This window comes from Coregonus lavaretus (assembly GCF_964263955.1).
Source record: "Coregonus lavaretus genome assembly, chromosome: 3".
In the NCBI taxonomy this organism is placed as follows: Eukaryota; Metazoa; Chordata; class Actinopteri; order Salmoniformes; family Salmonidae; genus Coregonus; species Coregonus lavaretus.
In genome coordinates this window covers 14,296,698-14,319,059 of record NC_139990.1, presented here as the reverse complement: position 1 = coordinate 14,319,059, position 22,362 = coordinate 14,296,698, and the positions used below count along the sequence as shown (strand labels likewise).

Sequence of the window (22,362 nt, the reverse complement as noted above, 5' to 3'; positions counted from 1 at the left end):
TATCGTTTATGACATATCATGAATGAAAACGAACCATCTGCCAGTCATTCTCCAGCTTCCTGAACACAGACTCTTTCCTCCACACAGTCTTGTGCCAGCCCTGGATGTCCTCATTGTCATTGGATACCCTGCAGTAGTGATCCTTGGTGGAGTTGTACCTCAGATTAAATACTCTCCCACTCTTCACCTTCTCAGTCGGAACAAACACAAACTCTGCTGCAGCAGCCTGGGAGAGAAAGAGAGAGGAACACAAACACATTGTTTAAAAAAAGCAGTTGCCCCCATTGGTCCCCAAGTTCAAAGACTCCAAGGACCATTAAAGTTAATAATAAGATACAGTAATAATATATGCAATTTAGCAGACACTTTTATCCAAAGCGACTACAGTCAAAGCGACTACAGTCAAAGCGACTACAGTCAAAGCAACTACAGTCATGCATGCAAACATTTCCGTATCAGTGGTCACAGTGGGTCCACAAACAGCCAAGGAAGTAAGCAGTTATTTGACTCAGTAAAACAGCTGTACTGTATATCTCACCAATGGGGCAGTCCCTGGTCCTGTCCCCACTCTCTTGAGCTGACTGGCAAATTTAGGGCCATTCATCTAGTTTAAAAAATAAATGTAATATGCCTCTTGAATGACATTGCTTTTATTTTTACAATCTACCTTACCAGATGAGAGGTCTCTACACAAATGTCATAACATATATGCTCATAACAAGTGAAGCATTATACATGTTTTCACATACAGTGCATTCGGAAAGTATTCAGACCCCTTGACTTTTTCCACATTTTGTTAGGTTACAGCCTTATTCTAAAATTGATTAAATTGTTTTTTCGTCATCAATCAACACACAATACCCCATAATGACAAAGCAAAAACAGGTTTGTCGAAAATGTTGCACATTTATTACAAATAAACAACTGAAATATCAAATTTTCATAAGTATTCAGACCCTTTACTCAATACTTTGTTGAAGCATCTTTGGCAGCGATCACAGCCTCGAGTCTTCTTGGGTAGGACGCTACAAGCTTGGCACACCTGTATTTGGGGAGTTTCTCTCATTCCTCTCTGCAGATCCTCTCAAGCTCTGTCAGGGGAGTGTTGCTGCACAGCTATTTTCAGGTCTCTCCAGAGATGTTCGATCGGGTTCAAGTCCAGGCTCTGGCTGGGCCACTCAAGGACATTCAGAGATTTGTTCTGAAGCCACTCCTACATTGTCTTGGCTGTGCTTAGGGTTGTAGTCCTGTTGGAAGGTGAACCTTTGCCCCAGTCCAAGGTCCTGAGGGCTCTGGAGCAGGTTTTCATCAAGGATCTCTCTGTACTTTGCTCCGTTCATCTTTGCCTCGATCCTGACTGACATGCTGCCACCACCATGCTTCACCGTAGGGATGGTGCCAGGTTTCCTCCAGACGTGAAGCTATGCATTCAGGCCAAAGAGTTCAATTTTGGTTTCATCAGACCAGAGAATCTTGTTTCTCATGGTCTGAGAGTCTTTAGGTGCCTTTTGGCAAACTCCAAGCGGGCTGTCATGTGCCTTTTAATCTGGCCACTCTACCATAAAGGCCTGATTGATGGAGTGCTGCAGAGATGGTTGTCCTTCTGGAAGGTTCTCTAATCTCCACAGAAGAACTCTAGAGCTCTGTCAGAGTGACCATCGGGTTCTTGGTCACCTCCCTGACCAAGGACCTTCTCCCCCGATTGTTATTTTTAATGCCTGCCAGCAAAGCCACTACACAACACAACACTAAACAATACATTAATTGCACTATAACGGTGACAAACGGTTCCCACAAACTTTTAGGGTCTACATAAAGCTGTCCCAACAGAAAAGCTTTATTTTCAGCACCATGGAGTGAAACCTTACCACCACTACACCTGGCTATCAGTGGAGCCTTGTCTGGCAGGTAAACAGTTAATTCATCCACATTTACTGCCTTTTTAAAATACAAAGTTGATATGCTGACTTGCTTTAACAAATGTGGTTTCTACTGACAATTGAGATGTACAAACTATGGCATAAGGGAACGATGAGCAAATAAGAGGCAATCCATAATTTCAATTAAGACATTAATGAGCAAGCTAAGATGGACGTAGTCAATATAACTATTTATTCAGCACTTTTGAAATGTACAGCGACGGAATTCAGAACATGGGCCGTTCTTACAATATTCTCCTTGTACACCAAGTCAGAACTGTAGGATAAATAAAGGGGGCATATAAGCAGACAATGAAAGCTCTTACAATATTCGATGATGAAATTTCTCTAAAACAGACTATTGGCTACATGTGCACCACCAAGTCAGAACAATAGGCTAAGTTATGAGGGGGAAAGGGACCAAATTATTAGGGTGAGGCACATGGGCTCCTAACAGCTTACTACACAATATACACTTAGTATTACTTTCTTAGCTACAGTATACATATCTCCCTGGCATATTACATCATTTATGCAGCAGCATACAATAAATTTTTGGACTCACCTTGTTGTGCTGTGCTCACTTGAACAGGAAGGTGGCGCGGCGGTCCATCTTGTGGGCAAATTTTGTCATCAAACTTTGTCATCAAAGTCTGGCATTCTCTGTATTTATGGTGCTTTCATGACAACTGGGAACTCAGAAAAAAACAAGGTCGAATCATGACGTCAGTGATCTTCAGGTCGGAGCTCTAGAAAGAGGCCCGAGTTCCTGACTTTGAATTCCGAGTTGGATGACCATTCAAAATGTATTTTCCCAGTCGGAGCTTGTTTTTTTCAGAGTTCCCAGTTGTCTTGAACTCACTGAAGTCTGACATTTCCCAGTTCCGAGTTTCCAGTTGCTTTGAACGTGGCAAAAGTCATGCTGGATTGACAGCATGACCAATGTATTCAACCTTTTCTTGCGCATGGTGTTTTATGTGAATGTTTATCCTTTTAAGCTTGGAAAATAGACCCTTAAACACAGGCTTGGACCACACACCCTCTCCACCGAATACAGTAGCAGGCTAGTGATTGCTTTGCTGCGCTTGCAGTTAGCCAGCGATTCCTTCCAAACCACTCATTGTTGCATTTGCGATTTCCAACTTGTTGTGTAATGTTTATGTCCAATGGCCGATGGCCGATGGTCGATGATATATAACATATAACAAGGATTGAAAAGGATTTGCCAGTAGATTGTCGACTTGATTCATGATGATGACTGCTTGTCTAGCTTGCTAGCTAAGATTTTGAAAGTATGATGAGGACATGATCAGTACAATCAAAGCTACTGTAGATATAATGTGATTTGATGTCATTTAATCTGTGGCCAATGACCTTGAGCCTTCTTGGATGGGCACTTATAATGTAAATCTATGGCAGCACCCAAGGTGCTTGAATTTTCGAGCTCTCCCTGTAGATTTTGGGGTGACATAGTGTCCCCATGAGTGACAGAACATTGAGCCAATAATGGCGCAACTAGAGAACATTACCAACCCCTACCCTCTGTATTGTCCGCTGGCTGCCCCACTAGCACAGAAAGCACTGAGCTAGGCTGAAACACCTGCATTTTGGAGCTGCCTTACTCAAGAAAGCATAAAAGAGACCATGTTTGTATGTGGCTTAAATTTTTTTTTTTACATTGTTTGCAAACTGATATGTGACATGTATTAATGCAACAATAACATGCAAAACATCTAACAAATAAAATATATATATATATATATATTATGTATTTGTTTACAATTTTGCGGTGGGGTGTGTGTGTGTGTGTGTGTGTGTGTGGTGAGACCGAGCGCTGCAGCTGAGTCACGTGAGTGAGAGGAGACAGAGCAGCACTCATGCACGTTGGTAAAACTTTTTACCAGTTGTAGGTAGGCAATTTAGATTGTCATTATGGAGACACCTGTTTCCAACCCTTTTCCCATAAAACATAACGCGCTAGAACTGATGCGCATCAAGATACAACAGCGACAACCCGTGCCAATATATCCCCCAAACACCGGCTTCTCGGGCATTATCACTTAAATAGGCCTACTGCAGCTCTTATTGGTGATGGAGCACCGGTCTGTGTAGAGTAAGGGCCTGAGTAGAGTATGGGGCTGAGTCGTGCCTGTCAATGCAATAGAATCCTACACCGATGCGTTCTGCCTACAACAACATCTCTTGCATAGTTAGTTTTGTTTCGGTATGTTGTATTGAAAGTGGCTAATATTGCGTTGATTCGATCACAATTCCCACAGTAAAGGGAATTGTTGATAGTGTTAGATAAGGGGGAAAACTAGAAAGTTGAGTAAAGTTCAATCTTGTGCTTCTCTGCGTGGCCTGATATTTATCCTGTGTGGCAGTCCTGGGGGAGCTACGCGCCCACGCGCAGTTTAGAGGGAACATTGGCCAGGGGCTGTCTCCAACACTCAGACATTAACAAACGAAGCGTGTGTGTTTAGTGAGTAAGCCAGATCAGAGGCAGTAGGGATGACCAGGAATGTTCTATTGATAAGTGCCTGAATTTAACAAATGTCCTGTCCTGCTAAGCATTCAAAATGTAAATATATGGATTAAAAAGTTCATACATTTTTTTGGGAATGTAGCTTAGTAAAAGTAAACGTCAAAAATATAAATAGCAAAATACAGATACCCCCAAAAACGACTTAAGTAGTACTTTAAAGTATTTTTTACTTAAGTACTTTACACCACTGGATTTAATAGATAGCCTATAACTTCAGTGTATTGTTGTTGTAGCCTTGTGTTATTATGCAATTATTAATGGCTATGTTTAGTTAATGAAATTGGAAGGTATCGATTGTGATCATGGTCACAGTTCTATCGCAATTGCCGATCAGCTGTTGTTAAAATGCATTAGATTGAAGGTAACAGTCAGTCAGATAAGGTTACAGGTACAAAAATAAATAAAATAAAAACACTGGCTGTTGTTGACAAGCATAGGCCTATTCAGTTAAGATCCATGTTATTAATATTTCAGTGATTGAAATTAAGACCCATCCTCAGTAGTCTATTCCAGCAGGCTATTGGGCAACGGAAGCACTTCTTACCTCGAAATCGCCTACCTATTGATGATGAATACATTTGTCTGTCAATTTGAACTAAGCAAGCTGGTGAATCGTTCATCTTACATCTTGCCTACATTTTGCCTAGGCTACTGTAGGCTATCTGAAATTAGATGTAGGCCTATCAGGGGCTATAGACTACCTGCATCTAGCTAACCAAACCATGGCAGAATTGAATTACAGTCATAAACCCAGATTTTAGTCAGTAGACCTAGCCTATGCCTAATGAAATGACAAGTCAATCTTGCAAATAGGCAATGTATAACGGTTTGTAGTCTTAACATAACAGCACAATTTCCAGAAAATAGCCTAACATTCGTTTTTTAAAGTTTAATAAGGGCGAATTATATCGCCAATATTTTCTCTTGCGACATATTCAAATTCCTTTATTAGTTACATTATCTCGCAATAATTATTATTTTGATGGAAATCCAAATGTTGCTTCTTAGGTCGTTAGAAGTGATATTCATAATTAATTCGTTCGATAACGTTATTGGAAAAAGGGTTTATTCGCTAAATGTGGCAACTCTTTTGCTGCGAAAAAAAACCATTGGCCTAGTTTTCAGGCCTTGTGCAGGTTTTGAGTAGTCATTTGGTACACATTTTAGCTAAACCTGGCAACCTTGAGCAAACGCAACCTCAAATCAAAATAGCTGCCTTTGCAATGCCTGAACCAAACATAACTATTCAATAATCAAATTTACTGCAAAATCTGCTAATGATATATATTTTTTAATCACTATTTCATGAATCTATGTATACATTGACATTATTCTGTTATGGAAAAATGGTAATCTACATTTCTCTGAGGAATGTATGGGAGCAGGCAATTGGATAGTATCCCCCTGAAATGAACTCAGTTCGTCAGTTGCATGGGTGTTGTGAGCGCGTGAACGATACTCATTTGACATTTGCAGAGGATTTCAGAGGTATAATGACCTTATTCGTAATCACTCAAGCTATCTATCATAGCTTTCACAAGGTAAGTGGCAAATAGATTATTCAGTGAGGTTTATTTCATAGATGGACAAATTTGAACGCTAGGAGCCTGTTGTCATGTGTTGGTGAGGGATTAGTTGGCAGGGTTCAGGGACACAGATGGAGCAGTAGCCTATCAGTTTGTAAGGATAAGGATATAATTAAGCAATATCGCACGAGGGGGTGTGGTATATGGCCAATATACCACGGCTAAGGGCTGTTCTTAGCCGTGGTATATTGGCCATATACCACAAACCCCGAAGTGCCCTATTGCTATTATAAACTGGTTACCAATGTAATTAGAGCAGTAAAAATAAATGTTTTGTCATACCCGTGGTATATGGTCTGATATACCACGGCTGTCAACCAATCAGCATTCAGGGCTCGAACCACCCAGTTTATAATAGCATTTGTACTACGTACATACCATACTGTATTGACATGATTGGTGGTATGTATGGTTCAAGAATGAGTTATGCTGCTAAACTGTTTATTGTTTTTCTCAACACCACAGGATCCACAGTGGTAGATAGCAGAGAAACAAAACAACATCATGTCTTCATGTTGGCCAAAGAAGCTGTTGTACTTGGCATCACAGCACACCACCAGAACACTTCTCAACAAGAGCACTTGTGTTTGTTCAACGAGCCCCAATCTGAGACACTATACCTGTGGAAAGAATCCATCCCGGAGGAGAGTAGCAATCACTGGAATAGGACTTGTCTCTCCTCTCGGCACAGGGACTACTCTACCCTGGAACCAGCTGATTAACGGTGCCAGTGGGATCGTCGCCCTTGACTCTGAGATGTATAAGACAGTCCCCTGTAAAGTGGCAGCCCTGGTGCCCCGAGGGGATGGAGAGGGCCAGTTCAAGGATGAGAGATTCGCCACACGCGGGGAGATCAACAGTATGTCACCAGCCACTGTCATGGCTCTCGCTGCCGCCCAGCTGGCACTGGAGGATTCTGGGTGGTATCCCAGCAGCCCTGAGGAGCAGCTGACCACAGGGGTGGCGGTGGGGATGGGCATGGTTTCGCTGGACGAGATCGCCAAGACGTCGGCCATCTTCCAGGCAAAAGGTTACAGTAAGGTCAGTTATGAGGTCCGCTGTAGCCAGCAGGCGCTGAAGTGTGCTGTGCTGCTTCCAACCTCTCAGATGTGTGTGTGTGTGGCAGGGTTGGTTGGTAGGTAGGAGTGTGTCCTATTTGCAGAGCAGGGTTGAGAACTTGAGATTAAATAAGAACAGACTGCAAATAAAACACACATTTTGATGGATTTAATAAAAGTTGTATTTGTATTCTAGGTCAGCCCATTCTTTGTGCCTCGTATCCTGGTCAACATGGCTGCCGGTCACATCAGCATCAAGCACAAACTGAAAGGCCCCAACCACGCCGTTTCCACTGCCTGCACCACTGGAGCCCATGCCCTCGGTGACGCAGCCAGGTTCATCGCCCACGGAGACGCCATCGCCATGGTAGCGGGTGGGACAGAAGCCTGCGTGGGACCTCTGTCAATCGCGGGGTTCGCCAGGGCGAGGTAAGTCTTGAAGATTCCAGGATTATTTTGTTTGTTTGTGTTATTTTTGTTAGTATAGATCTAATCTGTCCTTTGATCAACTTTTACATATATATTAAGACGTATGCCTATGCCATTTGTATGTTCATGGATTCAGATTGTATTGACTACTATGTGGGTGTAATTCGACTTGAACCTTTACTTGAAGGGCTCTGAGTACCCACTGGAACGACCAGCCAAGGCTGGCATCGCGGCCCTTCCACCCAGAGAGGGATGGGTTTGTAATGGGTGAAGGGGCTGCAGTGGTGCTTCTGGAGGAGTGGGAGCATGCTGTGGGGAGGGGGGCCTCGGTGTACGCTGAGGTGCTGGGGTACGGACTGTCAGGGGACGCCAGCCACATCACAGCCCCCGCTGCTGATGGAGACGGAGCCTTCAGGTAATAGTCATGGATGGGGTTTATAGCACTCTTTCACCAGGTGCTTACTATTTGTGTTAGGAGTTAAGGAACTATTGAGATGTACTGTAGCCAGTACCATTATCAATATCTAGCAACTTGACCATGAGAAAAATATTTGTAATTTTTTTTAGGCCAATTTCAAAAAGATTCTGACATTTTTTAATGAAATGGTGAACATATATGAAGTTATTAAATTTTTGCAGTCCACTTTCATTCTCCTCTTCTTCCAGGTGCATGTCTGCAGCGCTCAGAGACGCCGGTGTGGAACCGGCCCATGTGACGTACGTGAACGCACATGCCACCTCTACACCACTAGGTGACGCTGCAGAGAACACTGCCATCAAGAGACTTTTCCAGCAGCACGCTGCCGCCCTGGCTGTCTCCTCCACTAAGGGGGCCACGGGGCATCTCCTGGGGGCTGCCGGGGCCCTGGAAGCAGCCTTCACTGCCCTGGCCTGTTACCACAGCACTTTGCCACCCACCCTCAACCTGGACCGCACCGAACCAGAGTTTGACCTGAACTATGTGCCTTGCACAGCACAGCAGTGGAAGACAGAGGGCAGGCGGGTAGCTCTCACAAACTCTTTTGGGTTTGGGGGGACTAATGCGTCGCTGTGTCTCGCCAGTGTCTGAAAAGCTTGTCTGAAGGATTTACTTCTTACTGGTTTTGTATGGGATTTGATTTCACAACAGGTTCTTTATAGATTCCTAGTATTTCAGTTTCAAAATGTTCTCAATATTATATTGGGACATGTAATGCAAACATCGATCATACAATTCTGATCGATGTTTGCATTTTGATCATTCAAATACAGATATGCTTTGTGTACTTGAATACAGTAGTACAGTGGCTTGCGAAAGTATTCATCCCCCTTGGCATTTTTCCTATTTTGTTGCCTTACAACCTGGAATTAAAATGGATTTTTGGGGGATTTGTATCATTAGATTTACACAACATGCCTACCACTTTGAAGATGCAAAATATTTGTTTGTTTGTTTTGAGCGTGTATAACTATTCACCCCCCCCCCCCAGTCAATACTTTGTAAAGCCATCTTTTGCAACAATTACAGCTGCAAGTCTCTTGGGGTATGTCTCTATAAGGTTGGCACATCTAGCCACTGGGATCTTTGCCCATTCTTCAAGGCAAAACTGCTCCAGCTCCTTCAAGTTGGATGGGTTCCGCTGGTGTACAGCAATCTTTAAGTCATACCACAGATTCTCAATTGGATTGAGGTCTGGGCTTTGACTAGGCCATTCCAAGACATTTAAATGTTTCCCCTTAAACCACTTAAGTGTTGCTTTAGCAGTATGCTTCGGGTCATTGTCCTGCTGGAAGGTGAACCTCCGTCCCAGTCTCAAATCTCTGGAAGACTGAAACAGGTTTCCCTCAAGAATTTCCCTGTATTTAGCGCCATACATCATTCCTTCAATACTGACCAGTTTCCCAGTCCCTGCCGATGGAAAAACATCCCCACAGCATGATGCTGCCACCACCATGCTTCACTGTGGGGATGGTGTTCTCGGGGTGATGAGAGGTGTTGGGTTTGCGCCAGACATAGCGATTTCCTTGATGGCCAAAAAGCTCAATTTTAGTCTCATCTGACCACAGTACCTTCTTCCATATGTTTGGGGAGTTTCCCACATGCCTTTTGGCGAACACCAAACGTGTTTGCTTATTTTTTTCTTTAAGCAATGGCTTTTTTCTGGCCACTCTTCCGTAAAGCCCAGCTCTGTGGAGTGTATGGCTAAAAGTGGTCCTATGGACAGGTACTCCAATCTCCGCTGTGGAACTTTGCAGCTCCTTCAGGTTATCTTTGGTCTCTTTGTTGCCTCTGATTAATGCCCTCCTTGCCTGGTCCGTGAGTTTTGGTGGGCGGCCCTCTCTTGGCAGGTTTGTTGTGGTGCCATATTCTTTCCATTTTTTAATAATGGATTTAATGGTGCTCTGTAGGATGAATGTTTCAGATCTTTTTTTATAACCCAACCCTGATCTGTACTTCTCCTCAACTTTGTCCCTGACCTGTTTGGAGAGCTCCTTGATCTTCATGGTGCCGCTTGCTTAGTGGTGTTGCAGACTCTGGGCCTTTCAGAACAGGTGTATATATACTGAGATCATGTGACAGATCATGTGCAACTTAGATTGCACACAGGTGGACTTTATTTAACTAATTATGTGACTTCTGAAGGTAATTGGTTGCACCAGATCTTATTTAGGGGCTTCATAGCAAAGGGGGTGAATACATATGCACGCACCACTTTTCCGTTATTAATTGTTTAGAATTTTTTTAATTTCACTTCACCAATTTGGGCTATTTTGTGTATGTCCATTACATGAAATCCAAATAAAAATCAATTTAAATTACAGGTTATAATGCTACAGGTTGTAATGCAACAAAATAGGAAAAACGTCAAGGGCGATGAATACTTTTGCAAGGCACTGTATGTTTATTTATCACCAGCAGGTGGCACTGTCTCACAAGGAGACTACGCTGGAGAGGCTATGGGTTATTACCTTTTATACGGTCTATACAGGCAGTTCAGCTCCAGCCCGAGCCCTTTATTGTAATAGAAGGCTGTGCTGGTTGGTCATAAAGTGTAATTTCCCAAGACTTCCTGGATCCACCATGAGCATAAACATCACAGTCACTCATTTGGGTCCCAAAGGCCCTGGTTCACACTTTCTGTCCTCCAAAACAGGGTTTTATTGGTGGAATTCAGAGGTTCTCAACCTGGGGTACGGGTTAACCAGGGTATACTTGGGAAGACGCATAGGAACATAGGCCTACTGGTATATTGCACATGAGGGTTACTGCAGGGTCACCCCAGGCAGAGCTAAATGTAATTGCGGATACAGTAACTAAAGAACCACTGGTGTAATTCTACAGCCGGATTTAGCACTGCTGGTTATTGGAGGAGTGATGATCTAACGTTTCCAATCTTCTCTCTCTTTCTGAAAGTGCTTATAGTTTTTTTGTTAAATCAGCAATGCATCCAAGTACTGTATTTTGTGTATTTACTGGTATTTAAGGTGTTCATCCATCGTGGCCCTGTAAGATCTAGATTAAAAACAGATTAAAAAGCCTAGTCCCGGACTAAAAGGAGCTTTCAATGGAGATTGTCAGGTAAAATGGCCTTCTATTTTTTGGGACTCTGTGTGAACAACAAGTCATCAGTACCGCAGACAGAGGAGAGCAGTGTAGTGATATGATATAGGGGAAGGTTAAGTGGGGACATCTGGCATTAGTTGCGTCCCAAATTCCCCCTAGCACACAACTTTTGACAAGGGCCTATAGGACTCTGGTCAAAAACTAATGTGTGTGCTCTATAGGGAATAGGGTGCCAATTAGAATGCATACATTACCTCAAGGGAGACAGAGGTGATGGGAAAAATAAGCTTTCACATTACTCCTCTTCTCCACTCCTCCGATGTGTAAAAGCAATAATCAGGGCTAGTCGCTCTTCTGTGGAAAAGAAAAACTGAGTTCTTGAACCGACCTGAGGGAGACGTGAAATGATTGCGTATGAAGGGTCATTTGGGGGGATCTCTTATCCTCTTTGTGTTCCCTCTGGATCACAGGATGTGGGTTGCTCAGTCTGAGGGAAAGCTACTATAAGTGTGATTGACTTGAAGAATAGAAGCAGACGAAGACGTGCCTCTTGCAAACTGTTGGGGCAGGAGTATTTTTGCCGCGTTCAAAACAACTGGGAACTCTGAAAAATACGAGGTCAAATCATGACGTCAGTGATCTTCAGGTCGGAAATCGGAGGTCTAGGAAGTGGCCAGAGTTCCCAAATTGGAATTCCGAGTTGGATGAATGTTCAAATCGATTTTTCCCAGTCGGAGCTCGTTTTTTTCCCTGAGTTCCCAGTTGTTTTGAATGCGGCAATATAGAGGTAGACGTATTAGTAGTGTATTTTACTGTAAATATTGACTGGTAGGAATGTCAGTTAATATGAACAAATGCAGGCTTTCTATCAATTTATTGGAAACGTGCAAAACACTCTTCAGTGTATGAATTCTTGAATACTTTGTTCAGTCACGAGTCATGACTGAAGTGAATAGCAGATGCAATACGTGAAAATAATTAGCATGATGAATTACAGGGGGATGTCTCTTTCTCAGGGCCATTTTTAGAGATTACGTTTTATTAACTCTTACAGGATGTCATCTTCCACTAATGAATAAATCAATTATTAATTCCCATTTTAATTATAAATAATTGTATGTGGATAAATGAGATGGGAAGCTTTTTTCTAGTTCGAAGGAAGGATATCCCTTATCTGTGTCTTGAACCTTTTTAGAGTTTCGTTTTTTAGCTTGACAACTGACCTAACCCACAGCAGGTGCTGTTCTCAAAGTTATTTGTGGAAGTTAACCTTGTCCCCTGGCTATTGCTACACAGCACATTTGGGCGGAAGTGTCTGGGAACGAGATTAGTGGAAAGTGGATATAATGTAGGCTATCAAACAAAACACAGTAAGAAAAGATTCACTGTAGGCAGTCTCATTCATTGATGACCTGACCCCCCCCCCCCCCCCCCCCCAATGGCTGCCATTGCATTGCCATCCCTCATGTATCAAAAGTACTGACACACTGCAGTATTGTGCTGTTATGACTGATTATTGATCAAGAGATGCTAATTATCTATTCCATGTACAGTATAGACATAGAAATGTGAGATCACAAGATCACAAATATGGTTTCCAATCGACTTTCTCTAAGGCCCATCTGTTGTTTGTTGGTTTTTCTGACGGAGTAGAGCTGCAGCAAGTTTTAGGTCTACTCATTCCATTCCGCAATGCTGCTTTTTGGTGCATGAAATTGGAGATTGACATTTACAGTTCCATTTGTTTTTATAGCGTTATACCTAAGGCTAGCTCCCAGCTACCGACAGAAGGAAGTGCCCCTGCCTTCCCACCTCACGGCACTGGTACTGTAATGCACTCACACTGCCAGTTATTTCACAGAACGGGAGGTGTTAAAACATTGACAGCTAGAGAGCGAGGACCCAGAGTATGTGAATTATCTGTGGCGTACAGTACATTCAGCTTCCAAGTATTTCTCTGCCTGGCCTTTCTACTGTGAACGGCAATCCATCTAAGTGAACGGTTCCTCCATTGATCTGTATGAACCCCTTTGCTCCCTCACTCCCCCTGTCACAAACCCTCTTCTGATCCCTCTCCCCCTTCACCTATCCATACTGCCACAACCCGAGCACCGCACTAGGCCAGGGACTATTGCATCCTATTAATGATGATGATCCGATTCATGTTTTTTCTCTCTTTTCTCCTTCTCTCCAGCCATGCTTTCCAATTAGGAGACATCCAAGCTGAATTACACTCACCATGGCAACAGAGTCGGCATGTATTCTCTTTGATATCAGACGGAGCAGACTGACCGTCCCACTGGGTTTAGCTGGGTTTAGCTCCTCTACAGACACACGTACACATGCTAAAATTAGAGCTTCTCTTTATCACTAGGCTGTTCATTGGGGCATAGTGCTGGTTTAATGAGGGTCAATATACAGTAGAACCTGATGTAACCGAATCACACAACCGCAGGCAGAGCCGTTTATATTCGGATTAGTAGGTTAAAAGGCTCTGGAATATTATATTGACGCACTAGAGTGGACACCGGGGGGGTGGAAGACCATGCACATTCTTCAAAAGGCATAGTTCAGATTATGACCTGTGTGTTAGCCTAGAGATTTTTACTACAGCGTGGTAATATATAGAGAGGAATATAAAGAATGGCCAGAGATGTGTTCCACTAACCTCATAAAGACACTAATGAACCTAGGGGTCATGGGTTTTACAGTATAGTGTGAGGCTCTGTTGCTGTCCCCCTGGGTAGTGTTTCCCAAACGGTGGGTAAGAACCCATTGGTGGTGGGTCTCAGCAAGTTTTTTTCCTGGTTTAATTAAGACTGGCTTGGCTACAAACACTGGTTTTGTTGAGTTGATTGATTGATTTTATTATCCTGTTGAAAACACATACACACAGTACATACATTTTAAATACATGACAGGGATAACACAAAAAACTCAGACTTATTGCCATTGTGGTCTCTAAACATTACAACATTACATAGATACAGATACATTACAAATATGGATACAGACATGAACATTTATTTTATTGCCCGATCATTAGCCAGCTTTTGACATTCTTTTTAAATGAAGTTATGGTCTGCATGGCTTTGAGTTGCTGTGGTAACTGCTTGTCTACCTCAGCAGCTCCAATACTCCCAATGACCAGCCAGTGGAGTCAGTGAGAAGTCCCTATGTGAGTTAGTAGCATAGACAGTAATTCATGTCCTGCATAACATATTTGATTGGCCAAACAGACGGCTGAACAAACAGTGCTCCCACGGGGCTACAGTGAATAATGTCCGACACATTGTTGTTGAACATCTGTTGAGTAGCATTACAAAGCAATACGTTTCCCAGACCTAGACTAAGCCTACTGTTTTTACTCTTGGAGGTTCTCCATCGAACAACCCACAGCGATGATACTAAGCATATTAGTATCCCCATGTAATGATCTAGGATCTGTGTTATGTTTATATCTGGACATGACTGTGGAAGTGTTCAGTTAAGAGCATCAATTATAGAAAGTATATTATACTGTGCATTAATTCAATGATCATTCAGTAGCTCTCTCTTTCTTGTGTTCCTCAGAAACAGAGGGGTCGTTCCACCAATTCGGTGCCTTTTGAGAAGTATAACTTGGTCAAATGTTTTTGATTTTACTTAATTTTAACATTCTGTTATAAAGACAACATGTTCAACTTAATAAAAAACATGTTTTCCCATCTCAAGAGGTTAAATAAAGAAATTACTACAGTAGGTGCCTATTAAGTGCCAAATAAAGTAACACGGTTGACCGTAACAGGGTCGTCAATTTCTTCTTAAATCAGCCATAAATCCCCTCGTGACAGGGAAAACGGAAACTTGTAGTGTGCAACAGGGAGTGGCAATTGAATGCAAGCTTCACTTAAAAAATTTAATTGTTAAAAAACATTTCTAGCCTGTCTATCTATGGGTAACAGGGTTGACATTTTATGCTCGACCCTCTATGTTATCCAACACAAAACACAAAAAATTGTCCAAAATGACTACACTCTATAAAGAAAAGGTTCCTGAAGTATCCTTTAGGGGTTCTTCAAATTGAAACTGTGGGGGAACCCCTATAAGTTCTTCAAATAACCCCTTTTAATGGATCCTCGAATAACCTTTTGAATAACCTTTTGGGGTTCATTTTTGAACTACCCCCCCTCCCCTATTATTATTATTATTATTATTATTAATAATAATAATAATATGCATAACAATAACAACAAGAATACAATATTTTTGTTGTCAGTGATATTATGATCTTAGTGGCAAAGCAGAATTAAGAAATCGAAATATGAGGTGAACTCCCAGCAGAGCCCCAAGTACAATGGGTATATCCTCTGGCGTGTTGATGTTAATGTGTTGATGTTCTCCGTATCCATAGCCAGAATGATTTTGCAGTGCATGGTGATCGAGCAGGTTTGCTGTTATATTCATCAGAGGTGTAGGGAGGGTGAAGTCTCTGAATCCAAAAAATAGTAAGTATACAGATGATTAACAAAACATGCACACGACAGTATTCATGCCTTGGTTTTTGTGGTAAATGTGAATGAAAAAAACTGTTTTGATAATGGTTTCATACACATACCTTGTCTATAATGTAGAGGCCTATGGGATTTTCATTGAAGAGGTCAGGGAGGAGGATAAAGGCTAAGGGAGGATGGTACATGTGATCTGCATAACATACCAATACCAATTGACATACCTTTGTATACCTCCTTGTCTGTATTCCTGCAGACACAGACACAAAAGTGAGCAGTTCAGTCATCTGCACCCAATACAGCTAGCCTTCAACATATTCTTATAGCATACATATTCTTACCTCTTTGTTGATTGATATCCATTGAATTGTGTCCATTTTCTGTTTGAGAAAAATGTGCACAAATATCAAAATATAGATGGTATCATAAAACAATATGAATTAAGATCATACAAGGGACAAACCTTACCTTAAAATGAAGAGATCTTTACATTTTTCAGTTTAGTGCCTCCACCTGCTGTCCTTTCACATTCAAATCCAAATGTTTCAGTTGGGCAGTTAGGTTCTTGCAAGAACCCCCACCAACTAAGGAGGTTCCTCAATGAACACCACCTCCTATGGGGTTCTTGGAAGAACCTTTTGGGGGCAAATTTCAGTGCCAAGAAGCCTAAGGTTCTTCAAAGAACTTTGAGGATCTTAGAAGAACCCTTGTTGAACCCCTAATATTTAGAGTATAGAACCAGCTCACCTGCTTTTACTCTATGATTTGATTATTAGATGTTCAAGGTTTCTTTTAAATAATACATTTTAAAAAATGAATAGTTTCACCATATTAAAACGAGAGTTCAGTTCACATAACAGGGTTGACCTTAAAATGAGGGACAGACGCAGGGCTGGGTTAAGAAATCATAGGCCCCGGGGCTTTGTTTTGATTATTGCCAGGGTAAGAGGTTCCAAAACCCTTCAATGGATTATACTGTATATCTATGGCCACAACGCAACAAGCTGTATATTTGGCGCGCATGCTGCCCAAACTGGCTTATCCGACTGTAGGCATACGGTAACTGCCAAAATAAAGGAAACACGTGAGTAAATTAAGAATACAAAGTATATGTTATGGTGCGGCTTGCATTTTCCTGGCATGGTTTAGGTACACTTGTAGAATCTATGCCAAGGCGCATTGAAACTGTTCTGGCAGCTCGTGGTGGCCTAACACCCTTTTAAGAGACTTTATGTTTCCTTTATTTTGGTAGTTACCTGTATGCGCTTGTGATCAAACTTAATGCACAGTTATTTTTTTGAAACTATTGATCCTCTGTGGCTAAATTATGCTCTCTATGTATACTCCTGTCCTGTTCAATGTAGTCCTTCTGTGTAAATTGATGTAGTTTCTGTCCTCTCAGCATGTTCTGATGGGTTCCACTGAAGGTGCTTATTTCACAGAATCAAGAGTCTGTCTTCCCCGCCCCCGTCCCTCCGTCGTTGTGCCGCTGTAGATGACAAGGCATTCTAGGAAATCATACATTCAGACCTATACTGTGCATTATAATGACTGCACAGGAGGACAATTGATTTCTAAGAACTGCCCACATAGGTATTCCAGATGTAGGATCTTAATTTGATCACCCTGTTGCAGGAGAAAACAGCTTCTGAAGTTTGTAATTTCCACTTTGAAATTTCAGACTTGATTGTCCATTATGAAAAATGTATCAACCACCACAAAAATGTCCATTAATTATAATTCACATAATAATTCACATTTCCTGTTGCTGCAGAATCCTTTTCCTGCTGTAGAAAATTGGCTCAAATTAAGATCTTACATCTGTAATTCAATCCTCTTCATTCCTATGAACATATGACTTCCACACACGAAGCTGCCCTCCTAGATATTGTGTTCCATGGCAGGCCACAGACCTTCACCTGCCTCTCCACTATTCCCCTCTGTGTTTCCTTCCTCTTAGGACGGCTAATGACCTCTGCTCTGTTAAGTGGCGTTATTAATATGAATGGTGATATACGACTCACTCAAGCCTTGAGGGATGAGGGTCCATCTCCATTCACTGTGATTTAGTGTGGATCAAGAAGTTAAAGTACCCCCTGAGCATTAGAATACATTTCCTGTCAAGCAGAAACCTCTGTGGTTTTTCCACACCGCACAATGATCTTTGTCTATGAAGTGTATGTGGCTATTCACAAGTTTCTCAATATTCAAGGTTATTAAAGTTACAGTACCAGTCAAAAGTTTGAACACACCTACTCATTCAAGAGTTTTTCTTTATTTTTACAATTTTCTACATAGTACAATAATAGTGAATACATCAAAACTATGAATTAACACATATGGAATCATGTAGCAACCAAAAAAGTGTTAAACAAATCTAAATATATTTTATATTTGAGATTCTTCAAAGTAGCCACCCTTTGCCTTGATGACAGCTTTGCACACTCTTGGCATTCTCTCAAGTGTATATTTGTATGTGTAACTGTTAGGATTAGATCCCGCCAGGTCTGCTGCTGGTCAACCGACCAACAAATCACCTCCTCTACATATGCACTTAGGAAACATGATATCAGAGATTTCTTAACAGCACCTATTACCATGCATATTCCCTCTCCGATTTAGCCGTTGGAAATTTCCCCATGGAATCGTCATACCATGGCATTTTAATGACCTGAGACTAGAACAGCAGTGCTTGAGTTGAGCCGGTGCTCAACTGGTACAGAGTATACAGACACCCTGAGTTTTCTACGGCTTGAGTACCAATACCTCATAGAATATTGCCTCAGAACATTGGCACTAAAGTTAAAATGAGTAGCCTAGTGGCACCTAAAATGAGTACTGTACACCTTTTTCATTCCATCCACTTTAAACCCTTGCTAAATGGGAGAAAGGGTAGGGGTGGAGGGGGTGTGGAAGAAGGGAAGGGCAGAGTACAGAGAGAGAGGGACAATGAGAAGTGAGAATATTCCCTAAAGATTAATCTTGGAGCTCCTGTGGATGCTGTAGTCACCCTTAAATGCCACTTTGCTGAATATGTGAAATATGGGTTTTGTCAGATGAAATTGTGGAGAAATGTGGAATTATGAGGCATTTTATGAATTCCTCTGGTGGAAGGCATGAGAAGGAAATGTTATATTTTGAGTCAGAATGTTACTGGTCCTGTATAGTGTATCCCTCTCCATCCATGTCTGTGGAGGCTGGATCTAGACTTCTATGTTTTATAAATGAGAAAGCCTGGCTTGGATGAGGGATTCTACTTATAATGAAGAGAACATGGAAATGCCGACATTTAAAGCAGAGACACAAAGCCCTGTGCTCCGAGAGAGGGTGGCAGGGGACTTGCAATGTTTCAAACCTTACGTTACAAAGAGGCAGAAAAACCCAGTGGATGCAAATGTGATGGAAAATAACTTGGTTGTTCAGCTCCATCATTGTTCTCTCCATGAACTGCCTTTATTCTTCCTATTGCATACTGTGTGGTTCAAGTGGTATTTCACTAGTCTGGGCTGTGTTTTTCAACGCTTTGTATGTTATGTTGAGTGTCCACAATGCAGTAGAGGTTATATACAGTGAGGGAAAAAAGTATTTGATCCCCTGCTGATTTTGTACGTTTGCCCACTGACAAAGAAATGATCAGTCTATAATTTTAATGGTAGGTTTATTTGAACAGTGAGAGACAGAATAACAACAAAAACGCATGTCAAAAATGTTATAAATTGATTTGCATTTCAAAGAGGGAAATAAGTATTTGACCCCCTCTCAATCAGAAAGATTTCTGGCTCCCAGGTGTCTATTATACAGGTAACGAGCTGAGATTAGGAGCACACTCTTAAAGGGAGTGCTCCTAATCTCAGTTTGTTACCTGTATAAAAGACACCTGTCCACAGAAGCAATCGATCAATATGATTCCAAACTCTCCACCATGGCCAAGACCAAAGAGCTCTCCAAGGATGTCAGGGCAAAGATTGTAGATCTACACAAGGCTGGAATGGGCTACAAGACCATCGCCAAGCAGCTTGGTGAGAAGGTGACAACAGTTGGTGCGATTATTCGCAAATGGAAGAAACACAAAATAACTGTCAATCTCCCTCGGCCTGGGGCTCCATGCAAGATCTCACCTCGTGGAGTTGCAATGATCATGAGAACGGTGAGGAATCAGCCCAGAACTACACGGGAGGATCTTGTCAATGATCTCAAGGCAGCTGGGACCATAGTCACCAAGAAAACAATTGGTAACACACTACGCCGTGAAGGACTGAAATCCTGCAGCGCCCGCAAGGTCCCGCTGCTCAAGAAAGCACATATACAGTGGGGAAAAAAAGTATTTAGTCAGCCACCAATTGTGCAAGTTCTCCCACTTAAAAAGATGAGAGAGGCCTGTAATTCCAGAAAATCACATTGTAGGATTTTTAATGAATTTATTTGCAAATTATGGTGGAAAATAAGTATTTGGTCAATAACAAAAGTTTCTCAATACTTTGTTATATACCCTTTGTTGGCAATGACACAGGTCAAACGTTTTCTGTAAGTTTTTCACACACTGTTGCTGGTATTTTGGCCCATTCCTCCATGCAGATCTCCTCTAGAGCAGTGATGTTTTGGGGCTGTCGCTGGGCAACACAGACTTTCAACTCCCTCCAAAGATTTTCTATGTGGTTGAGATCTGGAGACTGGCTAGGCCACTCCAGGACCTTGAAATGCTTCTTACGAAGCCACTCCTTCGTTGCCCGGGCGGTGTGTTTGGGATCATTGTCATGCTGAAAGACCCAGCCATGTTTCATCTTCAATGCCCTTGCTGATGGAAGGAGGGTTTCACTCAAAATCTAAAAATCCTTTACACGGATCAGTCGTCCTGGTCCCTTTGCAGAAAAACAGCCCCAAAGCATGATGTTTCCACCCCCATGCTTCACAGTAGGTATGGTGTTCTTTGGATGCAACTCAGCATTCTTTGTCCTCCAAACACGACGAATTGAGTTTTTACCAAAAAGTTCTATTTTGGTTTCATCTGACCATATGACATTCTCCCAATCCTCTTCTGGATCATCCAAATGCACTCTAGCAAACTTCAGACGGGCCTGGACATGTACTGGCTTAAGCAGGGGGACAAGTCTGGCACTGCAGGATTTGAGTCCCTGGCGGCGTAGTGTGTTACTGATGGTAGGCTTTGTTACTTTGGTCCCAGCTCTCTGCAGGTCATTCACTAGGTCCCCCCCTGTGGTTCTGGGATTTTTGCTCACCGTTCTTGTGATCATTTTGACCCCACGGGGTGAGATCTTGCGTGGAGCCCCAGATCGAGGGAGATTATCAGTGGTCTTGTATGTCTTCCATTTCCTAATAATTGCTCCCACAGTTGATTTCTTCAAACCAAGCTGCTTACCTATTGCAGATTCAGTCTTCCCAGCCTGGTGCAGGTCTACAATTTTGTTTCTGGTGTCCTTTGACAGCTCTTTGGCCTTGGCCATAGTGGAGTTTGGAGTGTGACTGTTTGAGGTTGTGGACAGGTGTCTTTTATACTGATAACAAGTTCAAACAGGTGCCATTAATACAGGTAACGAGTGGAGGACAGAGGAGCCTCTTAAAGAAGAAGTTACAGGTCTGTGAGAGCCAGAAATCTTGCTTGTTTGTAGGTGACCAAATACTTATTTTCCACCATAATTTGCAAATAAATTCATAAAAAATCCTACAATGTGATTTTCTGGATTTTTTTTACTCAATTTGTCTGTCATAGTTGACGTGTACCTATGATGAAAATTACAGGCCTCTCTCATCTTTTTAAGTGGGAGAACTTGCACAATTGGTGGCTGACTAAATACTTTTTTTCCCCACTGTACATGCCCGTCTGAAGTTTGCCAATGAACATCTGAATGATTCAGAGGAGAACTGGGTGAAAGGGTTGTGGTCAGATGAGACCAATTGGAGCTCTTTGGCATCAACTCAACTCGCCGTGTTTGGAGGAGGAGGAATGCTGCCTATGACCCCAAGAACACCATCCCCACCGTCAAACATGGAGGTGGAAACATTATGCTTTGGGGGTGTTTTTCTGCTAAGGGGACAGGACAACTTCACCGCATCAAAGGGACGATGGATGGGGCCATGTACCGTCAAATCTTGGGTGAGAACCTCCTTCCCTCAGCCAGGGCATTGAAAATGGGTCGTGGATGGGTATTCCAGCATGACAATGACCCAAAACACACGGCCAAGGCAACAAAGGAGTGGCTCAAGAAGAAGCACATTAAGGTCCTGGAGTGGCCTAGACAGTCTCCAGACCTTAATCCCATAGAACATCTGTGGAGGGAGCTGAAGGTTTGAGTTGCCAAACGTCAGCCTCGAAGCCTTAATGACTTGGAGAAGATCTGCAAAGAGGAGTTGGACAAAATCCCTCCTGAGATGTGTGCAAACCTGGTGGCCAACTACAAGAAATGTCTGACCTCTGTGATTACCAACAAGGGTTTTGCCACCAAGTACTAAGTCATGTTTTGCAGAGGAGTCAAATACTTATTTCCCTCATTAAAATGCAAATCAATTTATAACATTTTTGACATGGGTTTTTCTGGATTTTTTTGTTGTTATTCTGTCTCTCACTGTTCAAATAAACCTACCATTAAAATTATAGACTGATCATTTCTTTGTCAGTGGGCAAACGTACAAAATCAGCAGGGGATCAAGTACTTTTTTCCCTCACTGTATCTGGCACATTATTCTATAAGGCTTGTTTCTCCAAGAGAGAAAGAAGAGACAGAGAGAGATACCACACACCACACACACACACACACACACCACACACAGACTCA

The 22,362-nt window shown here is 42.2% G+C and overlaps 1 protein-coding gene across 1 annotated transcript; it reads left to right on the top strand.

Moving 5' to 3' along the window:
* The first annotated feature begins 5,889 nt into the window (after nucleotides 1–5,889).
* LOC311112577 (3-oxoacyl-[acyl-carrier-protein] synthase, mitochondrial-like) lies at nucleotides 5,890–8,903 on the top strand. Its single transcript, XM_084155712.1, has 5 exons — nucleotides 5,890–6,005; nucleotides 6,516–7,091; nucleotides 7,305–7,537; nucleotides 7,725–7,952; nucleotides 8,204–8,903. Exons 2-5 carry the CDS (start codon nucleotides 6,555–6,557, stop codon nucleotides 8,604–8,606), a joined length of 1,401 nt encoding a protein of 466 aa, XP_084011838.1. The 5' UTR covers nucleotides 5,890–6,005; nucleotides 6,516–6,554; the 3' UTR covers nucleotides 8,607–8,903.
* Nucleotides 8,904–22,362: the final 13,459 nt, after the last annotated feature.

What these genes read in the sequence shown, in the direction of transcription:
- LOC311112577 (XM_084155712.1), top strand. Translation starts at nt 6,555, where the DNA reads ATGTCTTCATGTTGGCCAAAGAAGCTGTTGTACTTGGCATCACAGCAC. An exon ending in GCGGGGTTCGCCAGGGCGAG is followed by an intron (nt 7,538 to 7,724) that starts GTAAGTCTTGAA and finishes CTTTACTTGAAG; the next exon opens with GGCTCTGAGTACCCACTGGA. An exon ending in GATGGAGACGGAGCCTTCAG is followed by an intron (nt 7,953 to 8,203) that starts GTAATAGTCATG and finishes CTCTTCTTCCAG; the next exon opens with GTGCATGTCTGCAGCGCTCA.